This window comes from Solanum stenotomum, chromosome 5 (assembly GCF_019186545.1).
Source record: "Solanum stenotomum isolate F172 chromosome 5, ASM1918654v1, whole genome shotgun sequence".
In the NCBI taxonomy this organism is placed as follows: Eukaryota; Viridiplantae; Streptophyta; class Magnoliopsida; order Solanales; family Solanaceae; genus Solanum; species Solanum stenotomum.
The window spans coordinates 43,606,695-43,626,492 of NC_064286.1; the positions used below are offsets into that span (position 1 = coordinate 43,606,695).

General features: G+C 36.9%; 1 protein-coding gene across 5 annotated transcripts in view; it reads right to left on the minus strand.

The window, feature by feature from the left end:
- Positions 1-19,798, minus strand: part of LOC125864784 (cleavage stimulation factor subunit 77) — a 44,474-nt gene that overhangs the window by 14,001 nt on the left and 10,675 nt on the right. For 3 of the 5 annotated variants that reach the window (XM_049544847.1, XM_049544846.1, XM_049544848.1), the window contains exons 5-16: positions 16,629-16,729; positions 15,620-15,681; positions 15,354-15,494; positions 13,126-13,254; positions 12,796-12,842; positions 12,247-12,310; positions 10,734-10,854; positions 10,573-10,631; positions 10,427-10,495; positions 8,478-8,618; positions 8,094-8,158; positions 7,664-7,760 (exon numbers count right to left, since the gene is read on the minus strand). In XM_049544847.1, the coding sequence (XP_049400804.1) occupies positions 7,664-7,760; positions 8,094-8,158; positions 8,478-8,618; positions 10,427-10,495; positions 10,573-10,631; positions 10,734-10,854; positions 12,247-12,310; positions 12,796-12,842; positions 13,126-13,254; positions 15,354-15,494; positions 15,620-15,681; positions 16,629-16,729 (1,096 nt within the window). Of the gene's footprint in view, positions 1-7,663; positions 7,761-8,093; positions 8,159-8,477; positions 8,619-10,426; positions 10,496-10,572; positions 10,632-10,733; positions 10,855-12,246; positions 12,311-12,795; positions 12,843-13,125; positions 13,255-15,353; positions 15,507-15,619; positions 15,682-16,628; positions 16,730-19,798 lie in introns of those variants that run through there. The other 2 variants (XM_049544849.1, XM_049544850.1) reach the window with 2 other exon arrangements.

Below are 19,798 nucleotides of genomic sequence, written 5' to 3' on the forward strand. Positions count from 1 at the left end.
TCCATCAAAGTATCTATAGAACTGAACCTTTTATGAGATGTTGCTATCCTATGAAAATATTCAGTATTTTTATCCCCTTGTTTCAACCACAGTATTCTGGATCTGTCTCCACCTTATCTCTTCTTCTTTTTTTGACAAAGGTAACAGGTCTCCACCTTATCTCTTCATTTTTGGCCACTTGCTCATATGACATTGCCAGGTTTATTTCTTGCAAAAGTTCATCGTCTGCAAGTGTAAGCATTATTTGCTCTTGAATAGTCTCCCACTTGAACAGTTGATCCAGGATCTCCTCACATTTTTGTTTCCAAATGTTCATGTGGCTCTTGCTCCATTCCTCCAAGTTTGTATGCAGCATAGAACAGAACAGAGTAACGTGCAGGAGATGTCAATAATCAGTTCAAGCGGTGTTTTGATAAATGCAATCTTGCAAACCACAAATCCAAAGTCGCAAATCCTGATTAGGGACGGGATGGAGAAGGGGGTAGAAGAAGTTGCATGCAATACACTAGAGCAGAGATTAGCGTCCTCCATTGAAGAATGGGAGGTTGAAGAGGCTGAGCCATTGTGCATACAACAACATCTAACTACGGAAAAAGAGAAAGAGATATCTGTTTGGGTAAAACAAAATCTGATCAGACTGGGGAAATTACTGGGTGCTGACTTCCAAGGCCATGAACAAGAAGCTTTGGAACTTCTATTACAGGTGGATAGTGCCAGACAAGCCAGACATCAGGATGCTGCAGTGGTTTGTAAGAAGACAGGGTTCAAAGGTTCTAAAGAATTGAAAAGTTTAGTAGCATTTGATGTGAAATTCAAGTGTGGTGGGGGTAGAGAAAAGGGAAGAAATTTCCTTACCATTTCATGATGCAATTCAAACTAGTATCATGGAATGTAAGGGGTTTGAATAATAGAGATAAGAGGAGGGTTATCAAGAACATTATGGGGGACTGGAAAGCTGACATCATTTGTCTACAAGAAACCAAATTACAGGGGGATATCACTGAGTTGGTAAGGCAGATTTGGGGAGATAGGTGGGTCAAAATGGCATGTTTGGAGTTGAGTGGGACAAGAGGAGGGATAATGATGTTGTGGGATAGTAGAATATGGAAGGGGGAGGTACTAGAGACAGGGACATATACTCTCACCTGTAAATTTGAATCACAATTGCAGGACTTTTCCTGCCACATTACAGGAGTTTATGCACCCAATTGCTATGTGGAAAGAAGACTAGTATGGGAAGAAATTGGCTCTATTGGAGGATTAATAGAAGGTCCATGGGCAATATGTGGGGATTTCAATGTGGCAAGGTATGCTTCAGAAAAGAAAAATTGTACTAGAAGAACATTAGGAATGAGAGAGTTTTCTGATTTGATTGAGGATTTGAATCTAATTGATCTCCAATTGGAAAATGCTAAGTTCACTTGGTTTAAAGGGGACAACCATCAAATAGCTTCAAGAATTGACAGGATCCTAGTATCTCAAGAATGGGATGATGTTTTTAGTAATCTGAAACAGTATACCACGCAGAGAATAATCTCAGATCCCTCCCCAGTCACACTTCAAGGTGGTTCTTGAAAGAAGAACAAAAGTTATTTTAAATTTGAGAATTGGTGGTTAAGAACGGATGGTTTCACAGATAGAATTAGGGAGTGGTGGGACTCTTTCGATTACATTGGGACACCTGACTACATCCTGGCATCTAAATTAAAAGCTTTGAAACATAAATTGAAGGAATGGAATAGAAGTGAGCAAGGAAGTCTTGGCCAACAGAGAAAGAATGTTCTTGAAAAGCTGGCTGTTGTGGAAATTATTCCCATTGATAGAGCATTGACAGAAGATGAAGCAACGGAAAAGGCAACTTTACTTCTGAAACTGGAGGGTTTAATAAAAAATGAAGAGATTTACTGGAGACAAAGGTCAAGATCTGTTTGGTTAAAGGAAGGGGACAAGAATACCAATTTCTTCCACAAAATGGCTAATGCACACAAGAGGTATAACAACATAGATCAACTGCTCATTCAGGGGAATATAGTCCAAGATCCAGAAAGTATCCAAGGGGAAATAGTGGAGTTCCACCAGAAACTTTACTCTGAAAATACTCAATGGAGACCCGGTAACAATTTCTTAAACTGTCCAAGGTTAACAGGGGAGGAAATAGAGGACCTAGAAAGAAATTTTGATGAGGAGGAGGTTCTGAGAAGTTTAAAGCAATGTGCAGTGGATAAAGCACCAGGACCAGATGGCTTTACAATGGGGTTCTACATCAAATGTTGGGAAGTGGTCAAGGGTGATATCATGAAGACCTTTCAGTATTTCTATGACCAAGGGAGGTTTGAAAGAAGTTTTAATGCTACCTTCATAGCCTTGATTCCAAAGAAAAAGGGTGCTAAAGAACTAAGGGACTTTAGACCTATCAGTTTGATAGGAAGCATCTATAAAATTCTCTCAAAAGTGCTCACTGAAAGGCTAAAACGATGTCCAAACTTGTTAATTCACAACAGCTAGCTTTTATTAAGGGGAGGCAGATCATGGATGCTGTTCTAATAGCTAATGAAGCTATAGATTCCAGGTCAAGTTTGAAAAAACCAGGCATCTTATGCAAATTAGATATTGAGAAAGCATATGACCATGTCAACTGGGATTTTCTTATGGGTATGCTAGAGAAGATGGGTTTTGGTCTCAAATGGAGACAATGGATTAAATTCTGCATATCTTCAGTAAGCTTCTCAGTGTTGATAAATGGTTGTCCATCAGGGTTTTTCGGTTCACAAAGGGGCCTAAGGCAAGGTGATCCCTTATCACCTTTCCTTTTCCTGTTAGTCATGGAGGGACTCAACAATATGATTATGAATGCAAATAGAGAAGGATGGGTAAGAGGTTTTGAAGTAGCTAGAGCCGGAAGGGAAAGCCTAAAGATAACTCATCTACCAGATGCTGATGATACCCTGATATTCTGTGATGCTGAAGAGGACCACCTCAAAATTTTGAGACTAATTCTAGTCTTGTTTGAAGGAATGTCCGGACTTCATGTTAACTGGAGAAAAAACTTCTTGTATCCAGTTAATGAAGTGCCAAATATGGAAAATTTGAAGTTAATTCTTGGTGGTGAAGTGGGTGCTCTTCCAACTACTTATTTGGGTATGCCTTTAGGGGCCAAATCCACGTCTTTGGAAATTTGGAATGGGGTGATTGAGAAGTGTGAGATGAAACTAGCAAGGTGGAAGTCTCAGTACCTCTCACTTGGAGGAAGACTGACTTTGATCAACTCTGTGCTTGATGCACTTCCAACATATATGATGTCTTTATTTCCTATTCCTCCAGGTGTCATTAATAGGCTGGATAGCATCAGGAGAAAGTTTTTGTGGAAAGGAAACAAGGAAAGGAAGGGGTACCACTTAGTCAAATGGAAAATAGTGATCAATGATAAGAGAGTTGGGGGTTTAGGGATCAAGAACCTTAAGAATCAAAGCAATGCTTTGAGAATGAAGTGGCTTTGGAGGTATTCCAACGATGAACAGAATTTATGGGGCTCGGTCATAAAAGCAAAATATGAAGAAAGTGACAATTGGATGACAAAGGAAGTTACCACTCCCTATGGTGTTAGTTTATGGAAATCCATCCGATCACTATGGGATGAATTCAAACAAAACACCAAGATTAAAGTGGTAGATGGTGCTAAAACTAGATTCTAGAAGGAGGATTGGCATGAAACAGGAAATCTGGAGACACTTTTCCCGGACATACATACTCTGGTTCTTCAGCAACAAAATACAATAGTTGAACTATAGACACCTCATGGGTGGAATATTATATTTAGAAGGCACCTCAATGATTGGGAAATTCCAAGAGTTACAGAATTCTTCAGCGTCATTGAACAATTTAGTGGCTTGGAGACAGGGAAAGACAGATTGCAGTGGTTGGGGAATAGTACTGGGACTTTTAAAGTAAGTGCAGCATATAGGAAGTTGAACCACCCAATTATGCAGGCATCCAAATGGCCCTGGAAACACATTTGGAAGGCCAAGATCCCACACAAAGTGGCCTGTTTTGTGTGGTTACTGGCTAAGGAAGTGGTGTTAACACAAGAGAATTTGATGAAGAGGGGGATTACACTGTGTTCAAGATGTTTTTTTTGCGGGAAACTGCAGAAACAGTCAATCACTTGTTCATCCACTGCAAGGTCACTGGCCAATTGTGGAGTCTATTCCTAAGGCGCAAAAACATCTCATGGGTCATGCCTGGTAGAATTGCAGAGGCCTTATACAGTTGGGAAGAAGCAGGATTACAAGCAAAGAACAGAAGCAACTGGAGAATCATTCCTGCTACTATTTGGTGGACTGTCTGGAAAGAGAGAAATCTTAGAGTTTTTGTGGAAAGGGAGAAATCTTAGAGTTTTTGAGAATAGGGAGAGTAATATGCAGCAAGTAAAATTGAATTGTATTCTAACTTTGTGTTTTTGGTGTAATCAGATCTACTCTAATGACACTGTCTCTATATTGATGTTTTAGACTCATTATAGGGATAGGACAGTGCCTTTAGAGTTCATTATGTAAATATGGTTTCAGTACAACCCATGTACTGATTTAAAGAAATAGAAACAGTTACCAATCTCAAAAAAAAAAGGAAAAAGTCTTGGTCTTGGTCTTGACTAGTTAATTTCCAAATGATGCACTGTTCACCACTCTCTACTAACTCCCCTTCCCAGACACTCTTGTCCCATAGAATAGAATCCTTCCACTGGCACCCACAGCCTCCAAATGCACCTCAGCCACCCACCTATTACTCCAAATGTTGTGTATCTGCAAATCAAAAAAAACACTATTAACATTGTCCTCAAACTTAGTTTCCTCTAAAATATAGACATATACCCTCATTGATTATTAAGATTTCTAACTAATCCCCTTTTTCTTTCATTATTTAATCCCCTTACATTCCAAGACACTAGTTTCACTCTTGTTGTTCCACAATGGATAGGCTTCTCCCTCTGATCCTCACCAGCTTTGAATTTCATGTTGAAAATTAGATATCTTAACTTCTTTGAAACTGTGTTGTTGTTAACACTGTTAGCTTTGTCACTGTTTTTCTGCTCCTCCCCTGGACTGTTTTACTCCAATATCATAATTAAAGAGTAAAACTCTTTATCATACCCCTTGGTGGATACACCAAATAACCAACTTAATTTGATGATGAGATTGAAATGAAATCTCAGTGTGGCTTGTGACTCGAGACCATCCTCAGTCACACTATCATCCACTACAAGAGGTTTGGGTTCATCAATAATCACCAATTGATCCTCTGGAAATTTCACATCATCTTCTTCCCACTTACTATCAGCTTCTTCTATGTTGTTTAGCTTGATAGAACATGGGTCAAACCTCTCCGGAATATTTTCGGACTGCAAAATGACTTCAGATTGACTTTGTAAGCTCTTGGGATTTTCTGCCATCCACATGCAAAAATCTAGATCCCTGTCGAATAAAGAATGTTCAAAAGATTTTCCAACTTTCCCAATTCAATTTGGAATACTCTACCCATCTCCGTTCACTTTAATCCGCGGCTAGTGAAGATGGTTCTTCAAGGATGTCTCCTCCTCTGTTTCAAGCCAACCACCACAATGGTCGTCTATTTCTTTGAAGACCCTCCAAGACCATAGACTCAAAGGGTGCCATAATTTTGATCCACACCCAATCCCTAGTCAGATTTTCTGGCCAACATCCGGTGGTAGGATTTCCACCAATCATGATGCCACTGTCTTTCTCCATCTCCATTCACCTGTTAGAATATGTTCTGCTGCCTTTCTGGAGGGTAGTTCGAAGAGGAATTGTGTGTCATTCATCTCGTACACATTTATCCCTATTGCGTTCTTCCATGAGTTGTAAGACCATCTCCTTGCATCATTCAATGTCAGCTTCTTGATGCCCCTGAAGCTTTCTGGCAATGCATTTCCCAAAAGGCCTTTTTTTGAAATGGAAGTACCTCCAGTAACACTGATCTCGAGCTGCTACTTAAGATTGGCAACTCTTTGGCCCCCACTGTCGTCCACCTGTTAGTTCTAAGGGCTTCTTTGTACAAGGATTCAAGTTTTGGGAGAAGTTATTGCCTAACAACACCTTCTCCTTTACTGTGTCATTCTAAGTTGCTCGGACTCTCCAAAAAAATTGTTCACACCCATGTTGGATTCTCCAAAAATGCACTACTATTGGAGGATCCGACACGCACCCGTAGATAAATTTGAAGAGTTCGAGCAATATAGGTGTCATGAATGAAGTTGGAGATCTTTGGGCTATAATACCCCACCCTTCCTTAAATGCTGCTTCTGGTGTAATAATGAACATACTTGTTCCCCCCTTGAAGGCTATGAAGCTGATGTATCTCTCAAATTCATTGTACTTGAGGGTACAGAAGAATTTGCACAGTGGCCCTTTCCACCTCTTAACCAACAATTTCTGCCTTGGATGCCATTTTAAAGACAAACACAATCCATCTAATATTATTTAACTAATAGACTAATAGTGACTTGTCTCCCTAAATTCTGCTGCGTTCAACCTCAACCCATTCGAACCAAGTTTCAACCCCAGAACCAAGTCTCCTGATCTCATAAGATCTGAAACAATCATCAAAGAAAGTCTTATCCTTCTCCAGGTTGTAAAGGCTGAATATCTATGATGGCTGCCGGAAAAATCCCCAGAGAAAGTAGTTGGTTGACTGGAAAAGTAAACAAAAGTTAACCTTGTGGAATGTGCCTATTTTATGATGTTCTTAGCTGCATAAATTGGTCTGAATACAAAGGTGCTGAGAAATACTAAACCAACAGTGTCCACTCCCTTGTATTGGGGGAGTTGGATGTCCGTTCCCTCTTCAGGACTTTATTCATTTTTCGTTAAAACAAATACAGCTGGAAAAATTACTAGGAATTTAGACTCTAGGCCTATACTTGAGCACTCATGTGTGCAGCCCCCTTCAATTTAATATTTATATGAGGGAAAGAAGATCAAAAGCCATTGAGTTGTGAGACTTTCTTTTCCAGAGTAATCGTACAGTGAATATAGACAAGTCCAGGCAAATATATGAGCTATGCACAGTGAATGAAGAAACACAAAGGATATCTAGAGATATGACCTTCAGCCTCTTTTGAATTATTAGCAGAAAGAAACACCAACATATGATAGATGAACTCAGGTTCATCCACTTAAAAGAAAGTAGAACCAATTGGCTCCTTTTTGTAACCATTTCAAACAAAAAAAAAAGTAGAACAAAAAAATCACATCAATGTGCACACATACAGAGTCCCAGAGACAAGAGTCACATAAAACGACTCATTCTCTTCCAACCCCACCCTGCACTAAAAAGAACTTTGCAAGCAGACAACAGGCTTCACCATGAAAAATGTTGTTGCAATAGCATGTAGATAAAAAGTATCTGACAAGCCTAAACAGAAAGCAATTGATACATGTTTCTTGGTTCTATTAATAAGCAACACCGGCATGCAACCATCTTAGCATAGAAGATCCAAACTATAGAACAAGACACGCCAAAGAAGATAAAGATAAACATTCAATAAGAACCGATATTCACAAATTAAAGAGGCAGGACTCATCCAAAGGCACCCTGAAACAAGCAAGAACTGCAAAATTAGGCAATGAAACAAATAATAGAAAAACACCTCAACAGATTCCTCTGGCGGCAGTGAGCTCAATGCACGTTCAAATAATGCCCTGATATTTCTATCGTCATTCAAACGATAAAGGAAATCTGCATACCTGCAACATTTTAATTAGCTCATGGTTATTTCTGCTCAGAGAAGAACAGAAAGCAAACCCTGCTACTTGTTACCAGGCAGAAGAGTCATCAATAACAGTTGCATGTTTTTTAGAATATAAAAGTTATGATGCTTGAAATTGTACAACTGTTTCATTTCCACTCATGGACCAGATGTTGCCACAAGTCTTACACCATGCATTACATATAGGGCTATGCTGGCATACCAACAAATTTGTTGGACACAAATCCTAACTTCCTGATTCCACTGGAACTCATGCAGTCACTCATCCACGTAGCATTCCTTTTGTAAATTAGAAGAGAAGGAGACTCACTCAAGGATGTATCCAGGCTCATGCATAAAGCGTTTCAACCCTGCTTCAAAAACATTGTGCGCCATCTGCATGAATGCACAAAAATGATTGCATATCATCCAAAGGATACCATGGATAAAACATGCAGGGATGTCAAAAAATAAAAGAGAGTCAACAATTTATACAAACTAATTTGAAAAGAAACTGTTAGGAAGAGTAATTTGGTTTAAAACATCAAATAATTCAACATATAACCAGCCAACGAGTATGAAATTATCATACACCAATTTGTGAGTGAGAGTTAAATAATTCTAGACATATTCTTTGAGGTATGGAATTCTCTCACAGGTTCCATGCACTAAATCAAATGCTTGAAACATTTGAAATTAAGATAGTCCGAATCACCTTTGCATCCTTGTCAAGACAAAAGGCCATCATTGCATAAGCCACATAAACATGGTAAGTGCAATTTGGGGACTTGCGTGCATCAACAAAGTATTTGCGAGCTGCTTCAACTCCTTCACTTCTTCTTAAAAACCTTATAAACTGCAGCATCAAGGATCAAAAGATCTCAACTGAAGTTAGATTGTAATAATTCAGATAATGATTGGAAGAAATTTTACATGGTTAACGAGAGAAAAACTAACAATTAAGATATAAATATGTTCCATGAAAAAAACCAGCGGAATTTATTAAAGAAAATAAGGAACTTATGTGAGTAGTCAGTAAAACAAAATAAATCAAGAACAGGATACTCCATTTACAATAAATAAATGAACAAGAAAAGAGTATTAACTCAAAATGAAGGCAATTCATGCTTCCAAGAGAATTTCACGGCAATCAGTTTATCTTCATTTTTTATATCTAACAATAAAAACCTTTTTAGTAGTATGGTTTCCAATCCAAAAGTATTCCAAGAAGATCTAAATAGATTAGTATTCATCTAGATATCAATAGGTATGACTGATCAACAAACAATATATCTCAAAAGTAGTTATATTTGGGTCATATCATGATTTGACATGAATTTGCCATCCCCAAATCCAAAAGAGTACATATCCTGTACCCAAATTTTCTAGTGGAGGACAATCAATGAAAATTCAATGCTAGTTTACCCGCAAACTGCAAATCAATAATGAGTCTACAAGCATGTAAAAAATTTTGTGCAAGATTGATTAACAGTTTTTTCTTAAATATGACCTAATTTAGTCATGTAATTCAACAATATTCCAAAATAATTTCTTGCACTGAACTTCTAAACATAATTCCAAACAAATAATTTCTTCTGAAATATTTTAAAATTTTCTCTATAAAAAGTGCTCCATAATCTAAAAAACTACTGTCTTTGGTCAAGAACTTCAGTGTGAGCTTACAGAAAACTGTCCTATCTAATTATCTTAAAAGCTAGGAGCCAAATTGCTTTCTTTGGTTTTTTGGAGATAAGAAATTGTTTTCTTTTTTCCACTTCCCATTGCACATAATCCACATAAAAAGTAACATACTTCTGACGCATCAAGTTGTACTCTCCAGGTACAAGTTTCTTGAACTATTGTTTTTACTAAACCATACATGTCATGTTTGAACTCCATCTCACCTTCTGTTTCTCCAAGGAAGAAGGGAGAAGATGTTTTGGGTTACCCAACCTTACGGAATAGCTAGAGAAATACTTGTCCATCTATTTAATTTTATTTCGAAGTGAAGATGGTATGACCCTTTGTTGTTCCTCAAATTTATCAGTTCACTAAGCTTGATAAGTTCAGTGGCACATCTGCAAGTGCATACTGTATATATCCCGAAAGAATTCGACTTGCAAAATGATTTCTTTGAGGACTTATACGTGTTCTAGTTGTTTACTGTTCAAGTAAATGGGTAACACGAAGAATGGCAACCAGCAGAGCTCTTTTTATGGGATAAACTGACAATGGTAAGAGATATGAAGACCAGCAAGATGATCCCCAGTGATAACGATAGCAGAGACCTGGGAATTATCCAGATGGGAATAGAATGGTGCCTCGTAGCACATCAGGATCATGCTGAACATAGGATTCTGATTTCCTCTGAAGCATGTTTTCCTATGAACATGGTCCTGATTTTCTCCCGATACTGGGACTAGAAAATTTAAATATTACCTAATCATTATTAATAACTTTACCATTCTCAAAAAAAAAATATTTCCCCCATTTTTGGTGTTATCGGCATAAGAAAAGAACTCAAGTTCTAGGACTTACATTCTCAATCATGTTTACACTGAATATGAGTGCATCTCATCTTTACCAAAGATAGTACATTTTCATCTCTTAAAAGAAAGAAAGTAAATATGTATATGATCCTCCGAGGAGATTTTATGGTCTTACCTGGATATGTGATAGTGCAGAGGCATTGGATCCATCCCCAAAAAGACTTTCATATACCTTTTTAGCAGCCTGCATCAGAATGTTCAATATAGGAAAATTGATATACGAAAAACTGAATATTTAGGGAAAGTAAATAGATGCATAACCTGAATGGCTCCACGTGATTCCTCAAGTTCAGCGTAAGCATATCTTAGCATTTCCGAGTCTAATCACAAGAGGAAAAAGAATTATCTAAAAATTAGGAAAAAACAACATCAAAAAGAAACCACAAGTGTCATCTAGGAAAGAAAAGAAATAAGAAAAATACCAGGAAGTGCTTTCAAAGATCGCTGGAAAACCTTGATAGCGGAGTCTACTGAACCAGCTTTTGCATGCCATGTGGCATATTCATACCATATATCAGGATAATGATACAAGTACATGAGGCACTGTCATTGAACATCTAGATCAGTAATCTAGTTTGGTTTTATACCAAAGCATAAAAAATCAAAAGTAGAGGAATTTTTACATTAATATAAAGGAGGAAGGATAGGCACCAAATCCCAACACCACCTCAAACAGAAAAAACAAGAATATCATATATATCAATCAACTATGCCTCAATCATAAATCAAGCGGGGTCGACGGTACAAAAGTCGTACATATCCAATCTGCTCTATTCTGGTCCATTTCATTCAAATACTAAATAATTTGACTTTTGCAACAAGATTTAGGAGCTCTAAACGAGTGTTTGCCTAATTCACCTATTACTGCACCACATGCAAGTCTTTTATCCGACTAAAAGTACTCCTGAAAAAAAAAATTATGAGGCTAATCACCCTTCTGAAAACTGAATAAAACTAACTTCATGACATAGTTATGAAATACAAAATTGTCCAGTAGCTCCTACGAAACTGGGTGTGGATGCTGAACCAACAGTATACTAACACAATCGACTGATATCAGGTAATCATTTGTCAGATAGCTAATGATAATCTTCAATATGATACAGTATCTCACTTCAGCACATCAAGGAGATTTCCAACTGCTAGACTCCAAGGAAAATGCTTGGGAGCCGATCATCTAATTCAAGTATGCAAGTAAAGACACAAAAGAAAGATACATCATCATGAACTTTTAGATAAATCCAAAAAATATCACCCAACTTTTCGAAGTTTTTTTTTTTTTGTTTTTTGAGAAGGCAACTTTTCAAAATTTATTTATGTATAACACACTAACAATTTTAGAGGATTTATTTTGATAGGTATCAAATGTTAAAGGTTGTACTACTAACACTCCAAATTGTTACAGATCCTTTTGTCAGGTGCCTATGTCACTACTAAACATGTGTGCACAAATACATAGCTAACATGAATCAAATAAGAATTTCACGCACTCAAGGGTGTGCCTTAGTGGTCAATGAAGGGGGTTGAGAACCATGAAGTCTTTAGGTTCAAATGAGACAAAAAAAACACTACGTGATTTCTTCCTATTTGTCCTAGCCTTGATGGACAGAGTTATCTTATACCTATAGGAGGTGGCAAGTATCCCGTGTAACTAGTTGAGGTGTTCAAAAGCTAACCCGGACACCACGATCATTAAAAAAAAAAAAAATCACTGATAAGACTGTCAATTGTATAATAAAATAATAAAAAGCACGTATTGAAAAGGAAAGTACTTCAAGATACTATGTAAGGCATAAGTTACCAGTTCCAAAAAAAAAAAAATACTAGGACATGGAAACCAGACATAGAAAACTCCACCTTACCATTGTCCTAAAAAAGAAAGGAAAGAAACTCTAATTAAAGAGGTAACGATTTTAACACCTATGTCTCCCATACCTGCTCATATGTGAACACAATTCTTTTATTAGCATAAGCACTGTCTATCCTCTGTGGGTTTGCTCTGACATGAAAACCAGAATAATTAGATGTCATTATCGTCGATTTTACTTTCAAACGGAAAGAAACCATGAGGGAGAAGATCAAAGCAGCAACATTTGTGAAAAAAGATCATATAATGTAACAAAATATTAGAAGTATCCATACTTGAAAATCTGGTAGGTCTTAACGCTAAACAAGTACATTTGTTCCAGGAAAAAGAGAATTATAACAGGTGCATTCAGCAATTGCAAATGTGAACATCGGGATAAGGAACAACACAAAACTTATAATGGGCCTCTATTGTAATTCCAGACATGGTTAGGAGCATTAGCAAGTCTAATAATCAATACAAGCAAAAGCAATTACAGACGTATGTCTTATGTTAGGGACTAAAAGATCAATAAGAGAGGAAATAATTAATATAGAGTAAATTAAATGTCTCTAACTAGCCATAAGGCCACAATCACATTCTAGCTGACCAAACTATGCTAAAAGACTGTCCCTTACTTCTCAAAGGCAAGAAGTTTTTTCCATGCCATCCATTGCATTTCCTCCTGCAGACCCATGGAAAAGTAATTAATGTAAGAATAACGCAGAAGTAGGGTTGCAGCTTGCAGAGCCACAGAACCATCATCTAAAACCTCTATGTCATCACTTTCATAGTTGCACGAGTCTCCACATGAAACAAGTTGAGATGATAGAACAGAATATTTCAACTAAACATCTATCTCAAATACATGAAGTAGTTGAACATGCCCCGCAAAACTGGGTACTAAATGTGCAATCTAATTGGCCTGCTTCAAGTGTAAAAGCTATGAAAGATACTGAAGGAATTGCCTTGGAAGAGCCGGAGGGCGGAATCGCTAGCATATTCCAATCAATTTCATCAGTGTACTTCTTCCTTTCTCTATATACAGCCCTCGCACTGTTATATTTAGGTTGATATTCAGAAACCAGTCCTTTTGCCTGCAATTTAATCAACAGAAAATATCTCAAAAAAAAACAGTTACCGTCAACATACATGACAAACAATTGTACCAGCCACATTTTTTGAATGAATCTAAAGAAGATTTAGGTAATGTTACTATCACTTTCTGAAAGTCAATATGAGCATGTAGATGACTTCTACAGATAACCAAGTAGAATATGCCTAAACAAAAACTAGACATGTCCTCCTGAAAAGGACAGAGTGAAGAAACTCAAAGCATTATTTTATTTTATTTTTTGATAACCGAGAAATCCGTCCGCCCTTTGGACCAATCACAGCCTTCTAAACTCGGTGGTTCTAAATAACATACAACAATAACCATATTAAATTCCATCCTAATGGACTTCTAATATTTTGACAAATCATTATATTTTGATTTTATTCTCGTTGTATCAGGATTGCTTGCAGCTTGATTTACTAAAAATGTTAATTATGAAGCTCTTTCTCTACTTTTTGTTCTTGCCTAAGGAAAAAAAACACTTTTAGATGGCTCTATTAGAAAGTCTACATGGTCATTTCCTAAGACATCTGCTATTCTTCTAGGATAGAAACCTGAACTTGGCCTCAATTGACAACTAATCACCCTAACTTTGAAAATGCACATCTAGACATCTTAACTTGATTTAAGTTTCCCCCATTAACAGCTCAACTTTGAGAATGCACATCTAGAATACACAATTTGAGAATGCACATCCGGAAAAGTGTGTTTACGGGACCAACTTACACCAGGTTAAGGTGTCTAGATGTGCCTTTTCAAAGTTGGGGTGTTCAATTGCCAGTTGAGACCAAGTTAAGGTGTCTAGCTATGTATTATGCCTAGAAAATAATATTGCAAAATGCATCAAGGTAGTGACAAAGCAAGAGAAAGTACAATCCAAGTGATAATCAAGGCCTTCAGCACATCAACTCACACATCAACCTCCTTAGACTTTGAGAACCCAAAATATGCTATGTCAACTATTTCCATCACTACTTCATTAATTATTTCTAGCAAGTCAATAGATATAAGAAATCCAGAAAAGATCATTATACCAAGCAATAAATTCTGCAATGAGAAAACTTTAGGATCTTACATTAACACACATATAGAGTAGATAGATCATCTAAAAAGACAAGTGAAGCTGCTCTAGAGGTAAGAGCACTAATTTTCAATCAAATGATTGTGAACTCAAGTCATCAAGGATTGAAAGTGGGAAAAATACTATTGGCCCCTGGCAAGACAGGTTTGGGGAGCTTGGATTTTACCAAAATAATGAAAATTTTAAATGGCCTAAAAACTGATCATGAAGTCCCAGAGAGAAAATTATAATCAGTCCATGAGTTTGAAGGTAAGTCCACTTTATTTTGACAAAAAAGCAATCAGCAAAACTTAGGGAACACACAACTGGTTTCTTGATCTTTTCTTTGATCAGAAGCAAACATTTCATTACTATTAACAGCCAAGTATTAAGATTTAAGATAGTGCTAGGCATTACGAAACAGCTATTTCAAAGATCACAATGTCTCATTGTTCTGTAAGTACTAATGTACTATAGAACTCTAAGCATTTTCTGCATCTTATTCATCAGACCTATTAGACCAGAATGCCAGATTACACAAACATCTATGTTTTAGGACATGTATTGATGATGCCTTTCCTGAAACATCTCTGGGTTCTCTCCTTCCAAATTATCCAAAAAACATATGCTGAAATCGTTCTCCGTCTCCAGATACTCCAGATCTGGTTTCCTGTTCTTCTTTCGTTTACGGCGTTTTCTTTTTGTTGACTTTTTTGGTTGCAAACAGTACCACACCTTAAATTGCATACACAGATAAGATTAACCAACCACAACAATCCAATAAAAAAATTCACTGGAGTTTAAACAAAACAATTTTCACAAACACATATATGTAGTTTTATAACTGAATATACAATGGTGTGCTTTTAGTAATTTATTTTAGTGTTTTCTTCTGAAATTAATAATAATATACAGGACCCAAAAAGAAGATTTAGTTGGTAGAACTACTTCCCATACATTGCTAGCCAAACAATATAAAATCAATAAGTTTGAGAACTTGTGCCAAAAGAGAGGCCTACCAAGGCTCGACTAATTGAATTTTCAAAATTCTCATAGTCCCTCCAAAGCTGTTCCACATGATGGGTTGGGGTGACAATAGCTCTCTGGTATATTTTCCTCACAGAGGTCATTCGTTGTGATTCTTCTTGTGCAGTCGGAGCCTACATCATCATCTAACGCAGCATTAACATTAAGGCTACATAACTAACAGAACTTCTATAAAATTTGCTTGACCATGTGTGCATATGTGTTTAGGTATTGTTTGTTGAAGAAGTGTGTCCCGTACAGGCAAAGACCTTAAAAATGCAATGTACTCCATCCACACCGGACCTGATGCTATGTCCGCTCCTGTTAAAAACATAGGTTAGGAAAATGAAGTACTTTGCAAGAACAGTAGAAATATTACAAAGCTTCTATATATATCCTACTATACGAAGCACCAAATGTATCAGTAAAAAATAACTAAAAACAGAAATTACAAGTAGCAAACCCATATCACACTATTTGTAACCTCTATCTTAAAAAGCAACATCTCATACTTTAATTGCCTATGCAATCCTGAGTTAAATAAACAAACATCAATACAAAGATGCTATTATAAACTCAAAAATTGTGTTGTCACCAAGTCCAAGATATTTGAAGCTGTTGAGAGGAAGGATAATCAAGGTACATGAAATGACATTAGCAATGCTTCTCCTTCGGAATGCAAACAATATCACAAACTGCCATGCCTTGTTTCTTGAGCATGAGCAACAATTAAGGTCAATTTTCGATCTTTTTAATACCATCCTTTATTCGTAGTCAAGCCATACACTTAACCAAAAAGGATGATTCTTTCTAAGGGTCTGTTTGGAAACTATAAAAATGGAAAGAGAAAAAAAGTGAAGAGGAAATATAGGGAAGTGAAAGAAAGTTTCTACTCATGATGGTTGGAGAAAAAAAAAAAAGATGGGAAAGAAACTATACTCCGTTTTATTGACCTTCCTTCTCTTTGTAAACTAAACAATCGCATTTTAACTTTCTTTTCAAGTCCCTTCCTTCCCACAACATTCAAGACGGCATTCAGCAAATTGGAGCGCACCTACTTTCATTCAAACTGATGAAATATAATCATGGTAAGTCTAATATTTAAAAGAAGAATTTCATACTAGCAGTATAATTATTGGAACGGAAAACGAAGAGGGTATAGGGAAAGCATGTACATGGTACTTCGCATAATAGATTGGATAAGCATACAAAATTAGATGCACCAAGCAGATATTTTCAATCTTGGAATATTTTTTTAGATAACGTACCAACATAGTTAAGCATGAAATCAAAAGCTTTTCTTGTCTCTTCTTGACCCTCATTCCCCCTCTTGTCGTTGACTTTCCTAATAAAGCGGATGTAACAGCGCCTGAAATCCATATAATTACCATGAGAAATTTCTGGGTCAATGCATAACAAAGAAAAACAATCAAAACAAGAACTCCTAAAATATAACTAGAACAATAAGAACCATTTACTCCGCCGATATTTTGCTAAAAGAACAAAAGAAGCACATCAAATTCCACCAAAATAATTATTAAAACTCGATTGCATGGCCTTCCACGAATCATCTCCCTAACCCTTTCTAGCACCTCTGAATCACAAGCTCTTTTTCCCTGTTTTTCTTTTTGTCCCCTTTCTTTTTGCTCTAGTTTGGAAAAAAATGTTTTGTTTAAAAACTTCAAAGAGATAGAGGGCCTTAGGGTGAACTACCGCCTAGTTTCAATTAGGCCCTACAAGAGAAATATTGTTTTGTGGATAGCGGAAAAGTATACAATTGTACAAGCAAGACGGAGGCTAAGCATATCAAAGTTCCAATTGGGTATGGACTTTTTAAAGGAATATAATGAAACGATGGAAAGATTTTGGTGGCAATATCACCTTCAGCGTAGGTATGAGGAATGAAAAGCAGGATCAATTTTTCGAGTCATCAATGGTGGGACAGAGAAGTGGAGATTCACATTCCCGAGTATTTATAATATTTCGTGCCAAAAAGATATAACAGTACAAGAAATCCATATGCAACAAGAGGGGGGAGATTGTTATTGATGCGTTTGCCGGGAAACAATATTACATACACGAGAATCAATAGGACAGATAATGATTAATATTTTCTTCATTGTGCAGCGGTCGCCGGAAAGTGCTCAAAATCTGGTATAAAAAATATGGATCGTCTTGGAATCAATAGATGAGTCGATAATAAACAAGAAAGTCATTAAAAACTGGTCAGAACATGCGCACGCGTCGGAGTATTAGATTTGATGGCTGAAAGTAGTCACAATCTGAGAAATAAAATTATATGGGTAGGGTCGGAATGATGGCACGACCCTACTGAGAGAGAATTGTATGGGTAAGTAGTCCTTATGTAAATACGGGTTTCAGTACAACCTATGTATTGTTCTACAGAAATAGAAACAATTACCATTTCCAAAAAAAAGGTCGGAATGATGGCACGGCCCTACATAAATAAGCTATGTTGCTCACACTCTTCAAAAATGTCAACAGGTGAGTGTCAGATTCTCCAAAAGTAGAGTATTTTTGGAGAATTCAACAAGGTGCAATATCGAAAGTGAAGAGTTTGTGCAACGTAACAATAAGAGAGTAGTCACCGGAAAGAACAACACCAGCCCTTTTTTTACTATTCTTTATTGTTTTCAATTGAAATTTCTTTTGTTTTTCTAATATTCAATATTTAGCAGTGCTACGCGAATCAGATATGAAAAAGCAATCACCGAAATGATGCCACGGTGCTACACAAATCAGATATGAGAACGTAGTCACTAAAACTTGGTATGGTGATACACAAATAAGATATGAGAAACTAGTCACCAGATTGATACACGATACTACATAAATCAAATATGAGAAAGTAGTCCCAAAAATGCACAATACTACGCAAATTAAATATGAGAAAGTAGTAACCAAAAAGATACATCGTGCTACGCAAATTAGATATGAAAAAATAATCACCGAAAAGATACACAGTGACTCAACTTTTTCTAACATAATCGTTGGCCAGACGGGCAACATAAATGGGTAATAGCCGCTCACCGACAGCGGAAGCTCTTTGAATCTCTACCAAGATCATAGAGGTTTTGATACCATGTAAGAAATATTGGAGAAAAATATTATTGAATTGTGTCTCTACATTATTACATTGAGACCCATTTATAGACACTACATTAGACTCCTTTTCCAACTAGGACACTACATTATAATCCTTTTCCAAGAAGGATTCTATACATTATTCTTATTCCTATTCTAAGTAGGATTGTATATATTATTCTTGTTCCTATTCATATTCAAACCGCTACAAAGATTCAGAACTTTCTCAAACAAGTTATCATGTCTGCAATTCCCTGAATAAAATGCAAAATTTAGCAATCATAGGCAAGTCAAGGAACAAGAACAAGGGCTCAAACCCGAGTGTTGGGCCTGACTTTCCAGCTAATCGTCCAGCACTCGATCCAAAACTAAGGACCTTAACAAATTGGTAGAAGAGCATGTCATCGTGGACGAAAATACTATAGAAGCAAAGTTGTGAAGCTTGTTACAGAAAGCCCACACTCAAACTGAAGCAAAAGTAGCGGAGCTTCAGAAGCAAGGATAGTCCAAAATTCCAACATCTATTGCAACAAATTGAAACCTTAATCTGCACTAGAGCACATGCGAAGGAAGTTGGAGTTGGAGACAACAGTGTTGCTTCTGCCCAACGAACTAGCAAGACAGGTGAACGACTAGATGTGCATCTAGGAGGAAGAAATTAATGACAACAACGGAGGAAGAGGTATCGTTCTTGGATACACTTAATTAGACTTACCTACATATGATGGAAGTGAAGATCCTCTTATTTGGCTTCACCTTTGTGAGAAATGCTTCGTTAACCCGCATAGAATCAACCAAGAATAAGTAGGTTTAGCTGCTTTTCACATGGTAGGGGAGGCTGAAAAGTGGGTTTATCAACTGGAACAAGAGGAACCCAATTTAACATGGGGTGTCTTCAAAGAATATTGTACTCTTCGTTTTGGTCCACTAATGAAAAGCAACCCATTAGGAGAATTGATCAACTTAAAATAAACTAAATCTGTTTAAGATTATCAGATAAACTTCCAAAAGATGTTGGCTCGTACTTCATTTGTATGTATATAGACCAACAAGTAGATATGTTTACGACAAGATTAGTTGATTTGATTCGTCTCAATGTTGAATTGCACAATCCATCCAATCTAGTACAAGCAATGAGTCTGGTGAGAGCATTTGAAAAGACGATACAAATTTCTTTTAACATATAAAGGGGCTATAGTTCAACTTTAAACATTAGTGCAAGGGTTGTCGCTACAGTAGCAACTCCAAGTGCTAAGGTAACTGCTTCTAATCATTTTATGAAAAAGTTGACTCGCACAGAGATGGTTGCCCAACGTGCAAAAGGGTTTGTGCT